The sequence below is a fragment of the Lithobates pipiens genome, unplaced genomic scaffold (genome assembly GCF_037356315.1).
Source record: "Lithobates pipiens isolate NorthernLeopardFrog02 unplaced genomic scaffold, aLitPip1_a1.2 Scaffold_16, whole genome shotgun sequence".
NCBI classification, from domain to species: Eukaryota; Metazoa; Chordata; class Amphibia; order Anura; family Ranidae; genus Lithobates; species Lithobates pipiens.
The window spans coordinates 574,689,837-574,708,775 of record NW_027507748.1 but is presented as its reverse complement, the minus strand read 5'-3'; the positions used below and the strand labels follow the sequence as shown (position 1 = coordinate 574,708,775).

General features: G+C 40.7%; 1 protein-coding gene across 5 annotated transcripts in view; it reads right to left on the bottom strand.

Annotated features, from left to right (window-relative positions):
* Positions 1–18,939, bottom strand: part of HDAC7 (histone deacetylase 7) — a 462,267-nt gene that overhangs the window by 262,906 nt on the left and 180,422 nt on the right. For all 5 annotated transcript variants that reach the window (XM_077483760.1, XM_077483757.1, XM_077483762.1 and 2 more), the window contains one exon: positions 14,712–14,773. Coding sequence is in view for 2 of the 5 variants with exons in the window: in XM_077483757.1 (XP_077339883.1) it covers position 14,712 (1 nt within the window). In the remaining 3 variants the exon portion in view is untranslated. The remainder of the gene's footprint in view (positions 1–14,711; positions 14,774–18,939) is intronic.

The window sequence follows — 18,939 nt, the reverse complement described above, 5'->3', positions numbered from 1 at the left end:
GCAAACCAGTGGCAAACAATAATGCCTGCCAATCAGTGATGCCCATCAGTACCATCCATTAGTGTACATCAGTGCCACCCATCAGTATCCATCCATGCTCATCCATGCCACCTATCAGTGCCCATCAGTGCCGCCTTTCAGTGGCCATCAGTGCCACCTATGTGTACCCATCAGTGCTGCATATCAGTGCCACCTATCAGTGCCCATCAGTGCCACCCATCAGTGCCCATCCATGCTGCCTATCAGTGCCACCTATGCGGACCCATCAGTGCTGCATATCAGTGCCGCATATTAGTGCCCATCATCAGTGCCACCACATTGGTGCCACCTCATCGGTCCCCATGAGTGCCACCTTATCAGTGCTCATCAGTGCAGCCCCATCAGTGCCCATCACTGAAGGAGAAAACTTACTTATTTATAAAGTTTTGTAACAGAAACAAAAACAAAACTTTTTTTTCTTCAAAACTTTCGGTCTTTTTTATTTGTTTAGCAGAAAATAAATTCCAGAGGTGATCAAATACCACCAAAAGAAAGCTCTATTTGTGGGAACAAAATTATAAAAATTTAGTTTGGGTACAGTGTAGCATGACCGCGCAATTGTCATTCAAAGTGCGACAGCTCTGAAAGCTGAAAATTGGTCTGGGCAGGAAGGTGTATAAGTGCCCTGTATTGAAGTTATTGAGAGGAGTGGGAGGTGTTCTGTAGTCCCCAGATGATGCCTCATTAAGGCGAAAAAACGTGTCGGGAGAGATTTTCTGACGCCACTGCGTTGCCAGATTTTTAATGTACATGCCTTTTTGCCTTTTATGTCTTCTCACATGTGAGTACCCATTTTTTATTTAATAAACGTTTTTTATATAACGGTAATACACTATGTGGCTCCATTTCCTCCTTTTTTGGTATATGTAACCTGGGAGAGACTCACAGTGTATACCTGGCTACTATATTTCGGATCCTTTTATATATGGAAGAAACCAATTAAAATGTCTGATGTGTATGGAGGTTCGGAGGTATAACATCCCCAGGTGTGATTACACCGTTAAGCCTTAATGACTCAGTGGTCATAAGCCTAGTTGGGTCCATCGCTTCCGGTAAACCTCACTCCATAAGGTGGTGGATATCTTCAGACAAATCATGTATTTTTTCAGTATTTACGGCACTCTTTGGACTCTTTATGGATTTATAGGACTTTATCTTTTTGCACTATTGCTTTTATTTCAGTGGATAGTTTCAGTTTAACCACCCACTTTTTGAGTTTCTACAACACCTATTTGGACTTTCTGTCTACAGATGGGACTCAATATTTTTTGCACAATATATATCATTATTGATTATTTGATTATATTCATATTTTGATTATTACTGTATATATTTATACAGGTACTTTGTTATTGTATACAGTCTTTTATTGGTTGTAGCACTTCACTTATATTTCACAAACAGCGCCGCACTTGATTATTACTTTATATTGGTCTGTAGTACTGTCCTAGGGCGGAAGTATGTTACTGACAGGCTCAGCAGGTGAAATAATAATAAAAAAACAAAACAAAACGAATAAAAAAAAAAACCTGAATGTTGCCACAATATCTAAAGACTGGTAAGTTGTAACTTGTTAGATGTTTATTTTTGGGTTTAGATAAGCTGTAAGTGGTGTACTGCATACAGATAAGAGCCTTTAATTTCACTGGCCGAGGACTGCATGAGAAATGACACAGCTGCAAGTAGCAGATCTAACCTGTGAGAAGTGTGGGAAATAGGTCATGATCTCAGAATGAAATAAGTGAACATTCAGTAAAAGAAAGCTACCTGCAGTCTGCAGCACAGGATGTATATTCATATCACCCGATGAAAATATTGTTCCCTCAATGTTACGCTGCAATCTAAATGGCATAATGCCCTCTACAGGGAACATTTCATATTTTCTCTAAAAATCCATTCATTCATTTATACTGCGTGAATAAAATATACAACTAGAAAAAACTGATTTTTAATACAACCACTTTCATGATACATCATATTAGGCTGGGTTCACACTATTGAGAATTTGATGTGGATTTCTCTGCATCCAATTCCCATGTCAGGAGACTGTGCCCGACTCTCTATGGAGCCCATTCACAAATATCCATGACGGCTGCAGAGGGAATTGCACTGGAGTCCTGTACATCTTCTGGTCTGAATTCAGACAAAAATTTGGACTGAAGTCGGACCTGAAACGGAGAACAGGGACACATTGGACCCCCTGATATGAGCCGCTCCGCATGGCGGTATGAACCCAGCCTGAAGGGGACACATCGGACCTCCTGCTGTGAGCCGCTCCGCATGGCGGTATGAACCCAGCCTAAAGGGGACACATCGGACCCCCTGCTGTGAGCCGCTCCACATGGCGGTATGAACCCAGCCTAAAGGGGACACATTGGACCCCCTGCTCTGAGCCGCTCCGCATGGCGGTATGAACCCAGCCTGAAGGGGACACATCGGACCTCCTGCTGTGAGCCGCTCCGCATGGCGGTATGAACCCAGCCTAAAGGGGACACATCGGACCCCCTGCTGTGAGCCACTCCACATGGCGGTATGAACCCAGCCTAAAGGGGACACATTGGACCCCCTGCTCTGAGCCGCTCCGCATGGCGGTATGAACCCAGCCTAAAGGGGACACATTGGACCCCCTGCTCTGAGCCGCTCCACATGGCGGTATGAACCCAGCTTAAAGGGGACACATTGGACCCCCTGCTCTGAGCCGCTCCGCATGGCGGTATGAACCCAGCCTAAAGGGGACACATCGGACCCCCTGCTGTGAGCCGCTCAGCATGGTGGTATGAACCCAGCCTAATAAGGCCCCAGTTTCCAGTCTGTAACCTGCACTAGAAAAGTGCCTATTTTACAGCTTTATTGGCTTAGCATAGACTTAAAAGGTTTGCAAACCCAACATTTCATATTCCTGATATGTGCCTGCTGTATCATGTTCTTGTATGAGAAAGTATTCTGTTCTTTGTATTGCTTCCTTTGTGTGAAATCCCTGGTGTTCCTGACAGTCCTACTGCTTTCCTATTAAAAACTGACCATGCTAAGCAGAATAACACACCGTGGTCAACTCTCTAGCTGTGCTGGGAACTCAGTGTAATCTCCTTCAATGATCAGACTTATCCTGACATGCCCCCGCTGCACAGCCATTCACTGGGAAGATCAGTGTGCTGCTGCTTCTGCTCCCCAGGCTCTTATGCAGCTGAGAACAGAGGAATGTGATCACTTATAAAAAAAGGTATTATTATTTATATTATATTATATGAGCAGGGCCCTTTGATTCCTCCCGTATCGAATTGTATTGTAACTGTATTGTCTGCCTTCATGTTTTAAAGCACTGCGCAAACTGTTGGCGCTGTATAAATCCTGTAGAAAAAAAATAATTCTATTATATTACAGTATATTATATTTTATTTTATATATAACACAGATGTTTTGCCTTTCATTTCTACTGTAAACCGAAACTTTCATGTAACATTTTTGTAGTATAACCTTAATTTATAGCTGCACTCCTGGATAAGCAAATATTCCCTAAAGGTGTATTTGTCAGGAAGAGCATGCCAGCAGGCAAGATGGCTCCTCTAGTGATATTTTTGTGTGCAATTGCAGGCAGGCATACAGACTTACATATCTACTTAGAAAAGCAATTACATTCAAAGTAAAAATCCCATTCTTTCCTATAAGGCTGCTTCACACCTATGCACTGCAGTAGATAGAAAGGAAGACCATATGAGTCCATTCACACCTATGAGCATGCACTACTATGTGCACTGCAATGCATGAAACTGTGTGACTCTAGCCTTATGTTCTGTACACACGATCGGACATTCCGACAACAAAATTCCATGTTTTTTTTTCCGTCAGATGTTGGCTCAAACTTGTCTTGCATACACACGGTCACACAAAGTTGGTCGGAAAATCCGAACATCAAGAACGCGGTGACGTACAACACCTACGTCGAGCCGCAAAAATGAAATTCAATAGCCAGTGCTGCGCTTCTGCTTGATTCCGAGCATGCGTGTCACTTTGTGCATCGGAATTGTGTACACACGATCGGAATTCGAGCGAACGGATTTTGTTGTCGGAAAATTTGAGAGCCAGATCTCAAATTTTGTGCAACAGAAATTCCGATGGAAACTGTCCGATGGACCCTACACAAGGTCGGAATTTCCGACAACAAGCTCCGATTGCACATTTTCCATCAGAAAGTCCGACCGTGTGTACAGGGCATTATTGTTTTTGTAAAAGCACAATTGTTTTTGGATCAAGCGTATATAATATGCATATATGTGTAGTGCTAACTTTGCTTGAACTGCTGTAGCTTCTTTCCCAAGACACTGAAGAGGCAACCAGGCACACAGCACTGGGGACCATGAAGTAGCTTTAGCACAGATACAGCTAGACTGGAACAGTCTATAGGTTCACGGCTGGGGACCATGAAATAACTTTAAGGTGCAGCACAGAAAGGAGACTCTACTCGCAGAATCCTGGAACATGATCAATCCATAGGTGTACCCTCTTGTAAAGTACCCCAGCATTCAGTCCAAACAGCATTAGAGGGCAAGCCTGAGCCTGTGTCCTCTGTCTCTTTTCTCTGTCTCACAAGTGAGACATCAGGGGTCTGTTTAGACTCCTGTTATTTAACCAAAGCCCTCAACAGGGCTCCTAAAAAAAATAGTAAAAAAAAAACCAAAATAAAAAAAATAAAAATAAAAAAACTACTGACACTGTCCTCTGCCCTTCTGACACCATACACTGCCCTACTGACCTCAGCCTCTGCTCTACTGACACCATCCACTGCTCTACTGTCACCATCCACTGCCCTACTGACACCGTCCACTGTCCTACTGACACCGTCCACTGCTCTACTGACCTCAGCCTCTGCCCTATTGACACAGTCCACCACTCTACTGACACCGTCCACTGCCCCACTGACCTCAGCCTCTGCCTTATTGACACCGTCCATCACTCTACTGATATCATCAACTGCCCTACTGACACCTTCCTCTGCCCTACTAATACCATCCACTGCCTTACAGACACCATACTTTCCTCTACTGACACAGTCAACATACTGTCCACTGCCCTACTGACACTGTCCACTGCCCTACTGACATTGTCCACTGCCCTACTGACACTGTTCCCTGCCCTACTGACACTGTCCGCTGCCCTACTGACATTGTTCACTGTCCTACTGACACCATCCACTGCTCTACTGACACCGTCCACTGCCCTACTGACATTTTTCACTGCCCCACTGACACTGTTCACTGCCCTACTAACACCATCCACTGCTCTACTGACACCATCCACTGCCCTACTGACACTGTTCACTGCCCTACTGACACCATCCACTGCTCTACTGACACCGTACACTGCCCTACTGACACCATCCACTGTTCTACTGACGCCATTCACTGCCCTACTGACACCATCCACTGCCCTACTGACACTGTTCACTGCCCTGCTGATACTGTCCACTGCTCTAGTGACCTACATTTTCCACTTTTAAAGTAGGCTGAGTTTTTATTTTTTCAGTGACATTTGTTTTATTATATTTTTATTTTCCTATTTAGTTGCCTACCCCTGCTTTAAAGTATAGTTATTTTTTAGCAGCATATCTTCTTGGCTACTCTAGTTTTTGCTCAACTGTTTCTAGACAACCCCAGTCAGTTCCACTTCTCTATTTACCTACGTTACATATGGTCCTACGTCTATATGTAAAAAAAAAAAAAAGGTTGCGTGACTTTTGGTGCATCTTTGAGTCCAACTTTGCTATGACTATGATGTGACTTTTTTCTTTCTGTGGCATTGAAGTCGTATCAAAGTCTTAAGACAGCTCTAATAAGGAAACATTGAATTTCACATGTCACCCAACTTGGGGTGTCACAAGTCAGATGCTATGTCGCATTAGCATGAACTGAGCCTTAATCGAAAAACACATTGGTTGGGAAATTAGCTTCTACCCAAAACTAGCATTACTGTATCTGTGTACTACTGGGGAAGGGAAATTAGATTGTAAGCTCCTTCAGGGGAGGAACTGATTAAAATGGTCTAATATTCTATATGAATTATGGAAAATTGCTAGAAACATTTAAATTCTAGGTAAATGAATAATATTAATAATAAGAAGAAGAAAAAAAAGTCAACTACTGGGTTTTGTTGGCTAAAGCTGTAAAGCTAAACTCAGGAAAAAGAAAAGTTTTATTTCGAAACTCCATTAATAGAATTTTATTGCTGCTGAACACTGAGCAGGGGCTTGTAATCTTGCTGCAGGCCACTTGTTATTACTCATATGGATATATTTGATCCATTCTTGGACCGTGTTTTGCAAGTTAAACATAAATATAAAAGAGCTCATATTTACATTAATAAAGGAGATGCTGAAGCCATAGCAGTGTGCCATTTACAATAAACAGGCCAAGAGAACCCATAAAATGATATTAAACAATCCCATGCTGCAAACAGACTACAGGCTTGCCATCAAAGGATGGCTTATGGTTATTAATAACCATAAACCTTATATGTGCATTCAAATTAGCGAAAGCTGATCTGCGGCGAGCAACATTAAGACGTATTTACCAAAAATCATATGGCCGCTGTACAAAGCTGTATCTATTGTAAAGGAGGATTACAAGCAGGACCAAAGGGTAGTAAAAATGTATACTCAATCACATTACCTTTTTTGCTTTTTTGAATGCACTGTTGTAGCAGCAACTAAAGCTTGCTGGGGATATAACCCCATATCTCCATTACACAAGATATAGTTTCATTCACCATAAAACTTCTCCAAAAGCAAAGTGCTGTAATGAGGAGCAAACAGCCTGGCTATCTTCAGCTTAGGAACTGCTGCAGCTCTAAAAATTCTCCAGTTGCACATAACCTAATATTATGTAAATGTATGAGTGATTTTACCTTGAACTCTTAAATGCCCAGTCAGATTATGTAGATTGTTTTAAAGAGTAACTCCACTTTTGTTGAAAAAAAAAAACATTCCCCTTTGGGTGATCTATGTACATTGCATGGATTTTAACAAACGTTGTTGCAGATTCCTACCTATTTGTTAAGAATAGCTGTTTGTTTGTCTGTGGCAATGTGCCGAATCTATATTTGAGAGGTTTTAGAATTATCAATTAGCTGCTGCACCCGCAGGATTCTAGGAAAGTGGCAAGGTCTGCATCCTTTTAGATGTGACTTCCCTTTGGGTGTATCTCACCAAAAATTACACTTTTGTTGCAGGAGATGCCAAAAATCTTGTATCTTAGTGCAGAGTTCTGGGAAAAATCAGTAAGCTAATCACACAAGCAGGAAATTCCATTTCTGGGGGGCCATTCTCTACACTGTCTGTGTACAGAATTCCTCCAGGTAGCTGGAGTGCGTTGCATTTACGGAAAGTTACAGCACTGCAGATTGAAAAGGAAAGGTTCAGTATTTATTGGTGTATAACCCGCACTTTTTCACCCTGAAAATCGGGTGCAAATAGCGTGTGTGTGTTATAAGCCAATACTGCAATTTGGGCTGCCTATGAGGGAACAGGGAGGGGGCGGGACGAGCGCCGTCAGATTACAAACAGCGAGAATCTCCTGTTTATTCAGCGGCCTCTGTAATAGGAAGTCCTGTCTCCTGGGCCGGCATTGGACCAGTGTTCTGTCTATCATAGAAGCCGGTCCAGTAGGCGGAACTTTGTATTAAAGAGGCTGCAGAGTAAACAGGAGATTCTTGCTGTATGTAATCTGACAGCGCTCCCCTCCCTGTCCCCTCCGAGGCAGCAGTAATCTGAGTTGAGGCTGCAGATGGGCATTGATCAGGCTGCATTCATGGCAATGGTGAGGCTGTATATGGCCATTGATCAGGCTGCAGATGGGCATTGATGGGCAATTGTGAGGCTGCAGATGGGCATTGATCAAGCTGCACTGATGGGAAATTGTGAGGCTGTAGATGGGCATTAATCAAGCTGCACTGATGGGAAATTGTGAGGCTGCAGATGGCTATTGATCAGGCTGCAGATGGGCAATGGTGAGGCTGCATTTATGGGCACTGACTCTTATTTTGCTTCAAAGTTCTTTATTTAAAATGTAAGTTTTTGTTCCTGAAACTTCCCTCCTAAAAATAATGTGCGTGAAATACGCCTGTGCTTGTTATATGTCGATAAATACAGTACATTTTAATAACATTCTGCCCTCTTGTCCCTTCTGTATTGAACTATATTGTACTTGTGCTGTCCCCCCTCTACACAAACTGTTGGCACTATATAAATCGTGTAAAATAATAATAATTACAAAATAATTTATGTTGCAATTGTATACGCTATATTTTTTGTTAGCCTTTAATTACTTTTAACCCATCTAAGAGTATATAGGCTGATGGGTCTAGAACATGAAAAGATACAGAAGGCGCGTGGACCTAGCATATTATCCTCAATAAACTGTTATTTATTGTATACAAGGTAAGTAATATACTCACATACATAGACTTGGTAAAAGCATATCAAATAAAACCAAGGAATGTCCAAACTCAACTTATCAACCAGCCTGCGACCAAGTTGGTCGCAGGCTGGTTGGTAAGTTAAGCTTGGAAATTCCTTGGTTGTATTTGACATGCATTTGCCCTTCCAGTGCTCCTTGCTGTGAAGACCAGTTATAGATGGGGGCAGTGACCTTTTTAGAATTTTTTTTGTATTTGTAAAAGCATATTGTATTGGTAAAAGCATATCATAAACTTCTTCCACATAGGTCCAGAAAAACTGCCCACATGACACAGCACTGCTTCCGTGGAGACATTTAACTGGCTAACGCATTTGTGAGAAATACCTGTTATAGGCTGATAGGTCTAATGTATAAGTTGCACAAATTGTAAGTCAGTGATTCACAGTTGTGTGATTAGAGGAATATAACTATAAGGGACAGCAGAAATAGCAAGTGTTTAATGGCTAGAAATGGTTCTCATAATGTTGTGTGGGGCATTTTTTTAATACAAATGCACGCCACTCTTTTCACATATTTGTTTGTAAAAAAAATGTGAAAAACATTTATTATTTTTGTTCCACTTCACAATTATGTGTCACTTTGTGTTGGTCTATCACATAAAATCCCAATAAAATACATTGAGGTTTTTGGTTGTAAAATGACAAAATGTGGAAAAGTTCAAGGGGTATGAATACTTTTTCAAGGCACTGTATGTAAGTAGTATTAGTGGTCTCCTCTTTATTGGCAGACATATGTGCTCGTAAATAGCTATACCAAATTCCTCATTAATTGCACACAGGAAAAAGTAAATCCCATAGCATACAGACATACAGTACATTAGACATTAGCAATTTGTTATCATCTCTAAGCACTTTACTAGGTTTATGTGTGTTTTATGTCTATGCGCAACAAGGGGCCTGTTCCATTATTGAAAAAGCACCTTTAGCTGAGCTATTTATTAACTTGTGATCTGTCTGGGAAACTACGGTATACTGGGAGTAATAAAGAAAAGCATACAATAGATATGAATTTACGTTTGCAATTTCTTTATAACGTCTGAGTGTTCAATGTGTATGTGCATTTTTACCTTTCAGCTTAAATTTTGTTTCAATATATATACAGCTTTTGTTATTTACAATCACCTCTGTATAATTGTGCTATATAACAATGAGTTAGAGCATTAAGGACAGAACAGTCAAGGTTACAGCGGAGATAAAAAGAAAATGAATAGAGTTAAGTATTTTGGAGTGTCGTTTACCTTTGTTGAGTCTGTTCATCTGTCAGCCACTCGACTGCTACCCACAATCCTCACCTATGTGTGAGCTTGTTACTGTATGTCTATCTGGGAGCTGGTTCAAACCAACCTATGTCTTTCTGCTTTCTGCTGGTATATTTTCTTAAGCAGTTTGTGGTCTGACAGACACAGTTTGAACGTGAATGTACCTTTTTTTTTTTCTCATAGTAAGTGATCTTAAGAGTTTTCTTTCTCGGTATTATTTCCATGATGGGTTTTCAAAATCACCTTCTATTTGACCCTACGTCTATCTCCATTGCTTAAAAAAGAGACTTCCAAAGTGTAATCTTTTTTTGTGAAATGAAATCATTTAATGATATGTTACAATTGCAACATCTTCCTGATACAGAGAGAAGTGTTGTGCCGTACCCCAAAACAACTAACTAACCCTTCAACTTTTAACAGTTTATTATTACTTGGACTTAGGAAAACTGGTGGCTGGTATATTTTTGTGGATAGCTACAGTTCTGTTTTTTTCAGCAAACTCATTCCTTAGTTAAAAAGATAACCCACCGAAACGTATATTTCAGATATAGTTGGTGTCTGAATCAGTCACTGAATTCTCACAGTTATTAAAAGAGGGGGGTTGGTTGGTTGGGTTTTAGGTGTTTGTACCCACCTTTATGTGTTTTAGCATATTCTTGGTTGGATAGTCCAACACTGAGATCTTCCTACCATAATTCCTGATAATTTTTCTGTCCAACTTGGACTTTTAGGAGTTTGTACCCTCCTTTATGTGTTTCAGCTTGTTCTTGGTTTTATAGTCCAACACTGAGATCTTCCTACCATAATTCCTGATTATTTTTCTGTTCAACTTGGACTTTTAAGTGTTTGTACCCACCTTTATGTGTTTCAGCGTGTTCTTGGTTGGATAGTCCAACACTGAGATCTTCCTACCATAATTCCTGATTATTTTTCTGTCCAACGTGAACTTTTATGCCGTGTACACACGACTGGACTTTCCAGCAGACTAGGTCCGATGGAATCAGTCCGTCTGACATTCTGATCGTGTGTGGGCTAATCCGATCATTTTTCATTATAAAAATCTGACGGACCTAGAAATAGAATATGTTTCAAATCTGACCGGCAGACTCAATTCCTATCGGAAAAACTGTTCGTCTGTATGCTGGTCCGACAGACCAAATGCGACGCAAGGGAAGCTATTGGCTACTGGCTATTGAACTTCCTTTTTTAGTCCCGCCTTACATCATCACGTTCAAAACAAACGGACTTTCGAACGGACTCAGTCCGTTCGTGTGTGGGCAAATCCGTTCGTTCGGAAGACCGTCGGAACTCTGCCGAAAGTCCGTCGGGAAGACCGTTGGACCTTTTCTGCTGGAAAGTCCGGTTGTGTGTACACGGCATTAGGTGTTTGTACCCACCTTTGCGTGTTTCAGCATGTTCTGTTGCATTATTCATAATATAAAAAAAACATTCAAAACCCAACTGGAAGAGAGGGAACTCTCCTATTGACCACAGCAGATCCAGGAATAAGAGCATAAATCTTGCATACAAGAGATGTAATAAACTGTCAGGTGGTTGAATGCCAGTCCATTTTTAGTACATTTTTGCTTATTGGGATTCAATGCCCATTCCCAACAGTACTTACAAAAATTCATATATTTACCCATCTTTACTCTGGTGAGATCTTTGCTGCACAGCTTGCTCAGAGCTGAACAGCCCCTTCACGGTCTGGCCCAGGTCATCACACATTTACACTATGATCACCATTCATTCCTATAACAGGTTTGTACTGGGATGGTCTTTCCATTGAAATGAGTTGACATTGCAGCAGACAAGTGAAGATGGACCCAAAACCTGACAGTGTCCTGCTTATATCTGGGCTTCTTAGAAAGATATCTGCCCTTGTTCATTTTTGTATGAGGGCACCTAACTGTATTTAGAAAACAGATACACCACTGGTAGATGTGTGCCAGTGTTGTTTATAAGAAAATGTATTAGAAGTAAGAATATGCTCCTGCAAGATCCCACCTATGTCCAGACACACCTTTCTAAGCTTCTGGGTGGAGGTGAGCATATTGATGGCATGACTGGCACCCAAGTGAACAATGTACTGATATTAATCATTGCATGTGGAAAATGGGGTATAAGAACTTATTAGTCAAACCTATAAAACATCTTTAATCAGCATTTGCTATCAATAAACTATTATTTAAATTTCCCTTGGATGTTTAAAGTGAACACAGCTTCACTTTGCAAAATAAACATTCACTTTGATAAGTGAAATCCCAGTACTCATTTAGTAAACCAACTCTAGTGATATCCCTTGGCAGGGTGGAAATTGGCAGGGGTAGAATCTGCCCTCATTGAGAGGGGAGTCGTTCCCATTCCTCTCTGTCACACTTGTCACAGTGCTGCGGGGGTGGGGGACACGGGACACGGGCAGCAGAAAGAGAGGAAAGAAGGGGCAGTGGAGGTGACATTTACTAGAGCTGATCGGCTGTATTTTCCTTCAGGCAACCAGTATTGAGAGGTTACAAGAGGAAAATACAGACGATCTCTTCTAGTAAATGCCACCCCCGCACCCCATCCTTTCCTCTCTTTCTGCCGCCCATGTCCCGTGATTCCCCCCCCCCCTCCCGTGCTGCAGTGCTGTAACAGGGAGTAGACAGGCTAGGAATCTGTTGCCACTGCCCTACTGACACCAACCTACTGTTTTATAGGGCTCATTTACCTATCAAGATGTGTTCCAGTGCTTTGCTCATTTACTTATCAAGTTGACACTTTTTTAAAGGGGCAGCTGTCATTTATTATAAAACATCACTTCAGGCACCACATTCAACCCACAATTTGTTTCACTACAGATATACTGTATGCTCTTTGTACAGATTTCATGACTGAGGTTTACAGCCACTTTGAGGCTCTATGCACACTAGCATTTTTTTTAAACTCCTAGAAGCTGTTATTAGCATTTTTGTCTGTTCCCAGAAGCTAAATAGTGTTATCCTGTGTGTCCATGTACACTACTTTAGGCAATTAGCATTTTTTTGAGCTTCAGCATCTAGGAGCAGAAACAAAAATGCTGAATGCTTCTAGATGGTACTAAAATGCTACTAATAGCTTTTTTTTTTGTAATAAAATGCTAATGTTCCTAAAAGTTTCTAAATTTAAGACCTATTTTTCAGACTTGTTGTTTACAAGCTAAAATCATCTTTTTTTGCTAGAAAATTACTTAGAACCCCCAAACAGAATAAAATGGGAAAAATACACTTTTTTAAATTAAAAAATAAGACAACGGTAAAGTTAGCTCAATTTTTTTTTTTTATATTGTGAAAGCTGATGTTATGCTGGGTAAATTGATCTAACGATCTCAACGATACTCCACATGTGTGGTTTAAACACTGTATTCATATGCGGGCACTACTCACGTATGCGTTCACTTCTGCATGCATATTCGGCTGGGCGGGGAGCTTTAAAATGTATTTTTTTATTATTTACTTTACTTTTTATTTTTTATTTTTATACTTTAAAAAAAAAAAAATGGTATCACTTTTATTCCTATTACAAGGAATGTAAACATCCCTTGTAATAGAAAAAAAAGCATGGCAGGATCTTTTAAATATGAGATTTGGGATCTGACCTCGGATCTCATATTTACACTAAAATTTAATAAAAGATATAAGAAATGTCATTTGGAAAAAAAAATAAAATAAATCCATATGAGAACTATGGGCGGAAGTGACGCTTTGACGTTGTTTCCTCCCTGCAATTGTATGGAGCCGAGCGGCGACCATCTTCCCCTCACTCAGCTCCATACCTAACATGGAAGAGGCTGGCGGCTCCGGTAAGCGGCAGATGGCACCGTAGAACGACGGGAGGGGGCCCACTCCCACCGCTGATAAAAGTGATCTCATGGCGAACCCGTGAGACCACTTTTACCTGAAAGTGGACCGCCCCCCCAAGAAGTGGATACTGGGGTTATGACAGCTAGCTGCTGTCATAACAATGATATTGCACTTCAAAGTACCACCGTATAATGACAGCGGGCGATCCATAAGTGGTTAAAGCTACTAAAATTCTAATAAAAGCTGGCACGAAAAATGCTATTATCAGCATTTTTCATGCAGCTATTCTTTCTAGCTTTTTTTGAGCTTATGAAAAAAAGCCAGTGTGCATGGTGCCTGAGGATCCATGCACACAGTGTTTGAAAAAAAAAACCCAGTTTCCTTGGCAGAAAAAAATGCTCGTATAGAGTGTTTATGTACAGGAGTTTAGGAGAAGCTTTTAGGATAGCTTTGGAGAATTCAGCATTTTTTTCTGCCAGAAAACTCTTCTCAAAAATGCAAACTAGAATGTTTTCTTTTTCTGCTTCTAAACGCTGAGCTTAAAATATGCCTCTACGCGTACTAATGTGCATAGACACATACTGTAGGATAATATTGAGTTGCTTCTACAGGCAAAAAATGCAAAACTCCTGTAAAAGCAGCGTTTTTTTTTGTTTGTTTTTTAAGCCAGTGTGCATGGACCCTAAGCTGTTCCTTGCTATGGGCAAGTTAAAAATAATAGAAGTACATGCTTCAGAGGGGGAGAGGGTATTTGTGTGTGTGTGTGTGTGGGGGGGGGGGGGGGTAATTTTTAGTAATGCCTGGAAATACACTTTAAGTTAAAACAGCCAATTAGAATTTATCTTGTACAGATCTGCCATCTGGCCATCTGAATAGTACTTTATACTGAAGATACAATTTTACTTAAAAAGCTAAGTGCATTATGAATGTTTAGTGATCCTTAGCAATTAATTAAAAATTTACTTTTGTCTACAGGGAAATTTAAAAGGTTACCTAAGGTTAATTCACATCACTTGCTCTTTGCACTATTCCTCTCAATTTTCTATACGTCGTCATACTTAATTTGTACTATATTGTCTTAGCTTCATGGCATCTGCAGATAATCAATAAAAGATTGGTACTTACTGAAATACAGAACACTAATCCATGAACCTCAGTTTTCCAGGCTCTTCTTTACGCATATATGCCTGAAAAAAATAGATATTATACATTATCTATGATTATTATTACTATTAAGTATCAAAAAAAGTAGTATTATATACACAGTGGTTGTTATACAAAGTATATACCTAGCGATAAAGGTATGAGTGCAATTGCATGACATATGAAGGACATAACCCACAGTCTCTTACTCATGTTATGCATAGACTCTAAACCCTTCCAAATCCCCCACAAATTACGTGACAAGGTTTTTTGGAGTAAATGGCTTGATGGCCTTTTTATTAACAATTACCGTAAATGAAATAAATAACTTTTTTAAATGACCATTAACCAATTTTCTATGTACTTTGGGGTCTTCAAGGGCAACGACATACAACTTGGTCACTGCGACCAACTTCTTTTAAACTTTAGGCCTCCAGTTGCAAGTCACCGACGGTACTCAACCTTCGCAATGACCTACCTTTTACCCCTTCCTGGCTAACACCTCATTAACCGGAAGGTACCTGAGAACCCCATACCACAGATGGGTCCCATCCATGTTATATATATATATATAAAACAACCATCTTCTCCTCCAAAGACCCACCACTGCCGGGCTGTCCTGACAGCCCCTTTTATATCAACCAAACCTCGGGAGGGTGGGTAGGAATCTCTTCCTCCGCCGCTTTTGAATGACGTCACTTCCCCCTTCTCCTGCTCTTCCAGCACACCAGCGCCTCCCCGCTCTGGCCAACCCCCTTTTTTTAAAGGTGACAACATTTTCTGTCTATAAGCATGACTGTGGAATGTCCACCTTGTCATGCCATCCCTCCGTCCATCCCTTTCTCTCCTTTACTCCAGGACTCCCTCACATGCTGTAAATGACAATTTTGACAAATATGTAATTTGCCTGCAAAAACAAAAGTTAACGATTGTTTATTTAGTAAATCAACCACAACATGTCTTAAAATGATCTACACAATTATCACCCTCTACAGATCACAGAACCATGATAGCTTTAGAATTAATTACTGGAAAAACTGCATTCCTAAAATAGCCACATAACATACAATAACCCGATTCTAATTTTGTGACATCTACAGCACTTTTTGTGATATATAATGGCGCTTTATAATGTGAAACTCCAACTTTGCTAAAATAAAAATTCCCCCTAAGTTAGCTGTGTATATATGCAAACCACAGCAGTGGAGTTGTTTTACTGTTTCAGAATAAGTTCCATGTAAGATGTTCTGCATTAATTCACACGCTCAGTTGTTTTTTAGACCTATCACACTTCCTGTGTTAGCACTCCCTCATGGTAATAAGTCTTTGGAAGAGTAGCGTTGTCACTCTAGTATAAGATGAGTGTTAGGACTACAGAACACCTCCTACCAGTGGCAGCTGTTGGGTTGTTTCTAGATGGGTGGGGGCGTGGGGGGGGGGGGTCAAACCCCCCGAATACTTTGATTTCAATACAGTTCTGTTTTCTGCAGCTGGACGTGGTGTTTACTGCCGCCACACTACGCTGCACCTCCCCACACACGGAATAAACACATCTCTTGTTTCCACAAGGTTGGAAGAGCACAATTGTCTAAAATAATTTATGTAAGCTGAAGCATTACGAGCACCCTTCGCTGGAAAGTCTTAAGCGCAATCATTTGGGCTATTTGGCATACATAAATCCTGTTGTTGTGATATAAGTACTTGTTTATACTATTTATCCTAAAACTTTTATTAATAATTTTAATTTTTTATTGATTGCATTGGGGGAAGGACTCTTACCCATGAATTTCATAACATTTAAAGGGGTTGTAAAGGTAATTTTTTTATTTTCTACATAGGTTCCTTTAAGCTAGTGCATTGTTGGTTCACTTATCTTTTCCTTCGATTTCCCTTCTAAATGTTTTTTTTCTTTGTTTTCTTTGTCTAAATTTCTCACTTCCTGTTTCACCCCAGTAAGCTGTTCAGTTAGCTGTTCTGGCTGACTAACCACCAGCTCGGATGATGGTGAGAAGTTTACTGAGGAGAAACAGGAAGTGAGATATTCAGACAAAGAAAAAAAACATTTAGAAGGGAAATCAAAGGAAAAGGTAAGTGAACCAACAATGCCCTAGCTTAAAGGAACCTATGTAGAAAATAAAAAATTTACCTTTACAACCCCTTTAAGCTTGCGGTGAGTTTTCTCGATCCTGAAGACATCTAATGCCGCGTACACACGTATCAGACTATCCGGCGGACTTAGTCTGGCGGACTTTCCGTCGGACTGTCCGGCGGACTTTCCGAACGAGCTACATACCTGTGGGGGCCTCTGGCTCTAATCGGGTGCTTCAAAGCCTCCCCCATTGGAATCCACAGTCCAGCGTCCTGATATGTAGATCAGGGGGCTGGACGCATGGATGGGGGGGCGGCCACTTGCCTCCTACACTCCCCATTTCCATGGCATATTGGGAAGGTTTTCTGTAGTTCACAGAGAACTGATAACACTGTTAGCTGATAAGAGTGCAGTGCAGCGAGAGAGTACAGAGCGTTATTTGCTTATTAGATTTCTGGCAGGATCAACAGTTTTTTTTTTTCATTTATCAAACAGACAAAACAAAATATTTTCAATGATATATGTAACAGACCAAAAGGCAGCATATAATTGATATTATTAGGGTGTGCATACACTTCTATGCAAAGAAAGTCACATTTTATTGCTCTAGGGCAGGCCCTTCAATTTAGTTTCAATTTAGTTTCTAAATGGTTACTGCTCTGGGTCCTAGTTCACATCTAAAGGCCATACCTTACTCAACTGTCAGCCTGTAACTTGATCTCAGACTCTATACAGAGTTCTATGAGAGAGGAAGTGAGACAGTTAGAGGTGTAGGGGATGTAAATTCTGAGAAATGATGACTACAACCTGTCCGTTGCAATGATACCAATGGCAGCAGAAATATATGGAGAAGTATTTTAGAAGCAATACGTTAAAAATAGCTTGTATGTTTTATCATTATTTTTTTTTATCACAGCCAGAACTTAAATGATAAATGCACATGTGCAGCCTGAACTACATTCACATTAGCAGGAAAGCTTGTCAACAGATTAACAATTAGCCTACAGTTTTCTATTAAAGATAGTGGAGTGTGGGTTACACAAACATTGAGGCAAGTTGCAGGAGTGAGTAAATTATAAAGAGTATTTGGGTGCACGTGGGCTCAAGGTCATGGAGAAATTATTTTTTTCTTATATTTATAGTAAAAATTAGATATGCAGATACCTTCTGTTTTAACAAGGCTCTGATGTTCTTCTCTTTTGTTAACTGGAGGCTTGTTGGTTCCTTTTAACCACTTCAGCCCCAGACCATTTTGTTGGCTTAAGACCAGATCACTTTTTGCGATTCGGCACTGTGCCGCTTTAACTGACAATTGCGCAGCAATGCGACGTGGCTCCCAGACAAAATTGACGTCCTTTTTTTCCCACAAATAGAGCTTTCTTTTGGTGGTATTTGATCACCCCTGCAGTTTTTAATTTTTGCGCTATAAACAAAAATAGAGCGACAATTTTGAAAAAAACGCCAAATTTTTTACTTTTTGCTATAATAATTATCCCCCAAAAATATATAAAAAAAACTTTTTTTTTCCTCAGTTTAGGCTGATACGTATTCTACATATTTTTGGTAAAAAAAATCACAATAAGCGATTATTGATTGGTTTGCGCAAAAGTTATAGCGTTTACAAAATAGAGGATAGTTTTATGGCATTTTTATTAATATTTTTTTTTTAGTAGTAATGGCGCCGATCAGCGATTTTTATTGTGACTGCGACATTATGGCGGACACATCGGACATTTTTGACACATTTTTGGGACCATTATCATTTATACAGCAATCAGTGCTATACAAATGCAGTGATTTCTGTCTAAATGACACTGGCAGTGAAGGGGTTAACCAGGGGGTGGCAGTGTAGGGGTTAAGTGTTCCTAGGGGCGTGTTACTAACTGTGGGGGGCTGGGCTTTGTGTTAGTGAACACTGATCTCTGCTCCAATCACATGGAGCAGAGATCAGTGTCACTTGTTGCTAGGCAGAACGGGGAGATGCTGTTTACAACGGCAACTCCCCGTTCATCCGCCCTGTGAGACGATCGCGGGTATCCCCACGGCGATCGAGTCCGCAGGACCCGCTACCGGACTATGGGGGTCCCGACCGGCACGCGAGCGATGGCAGGGCGGCATATT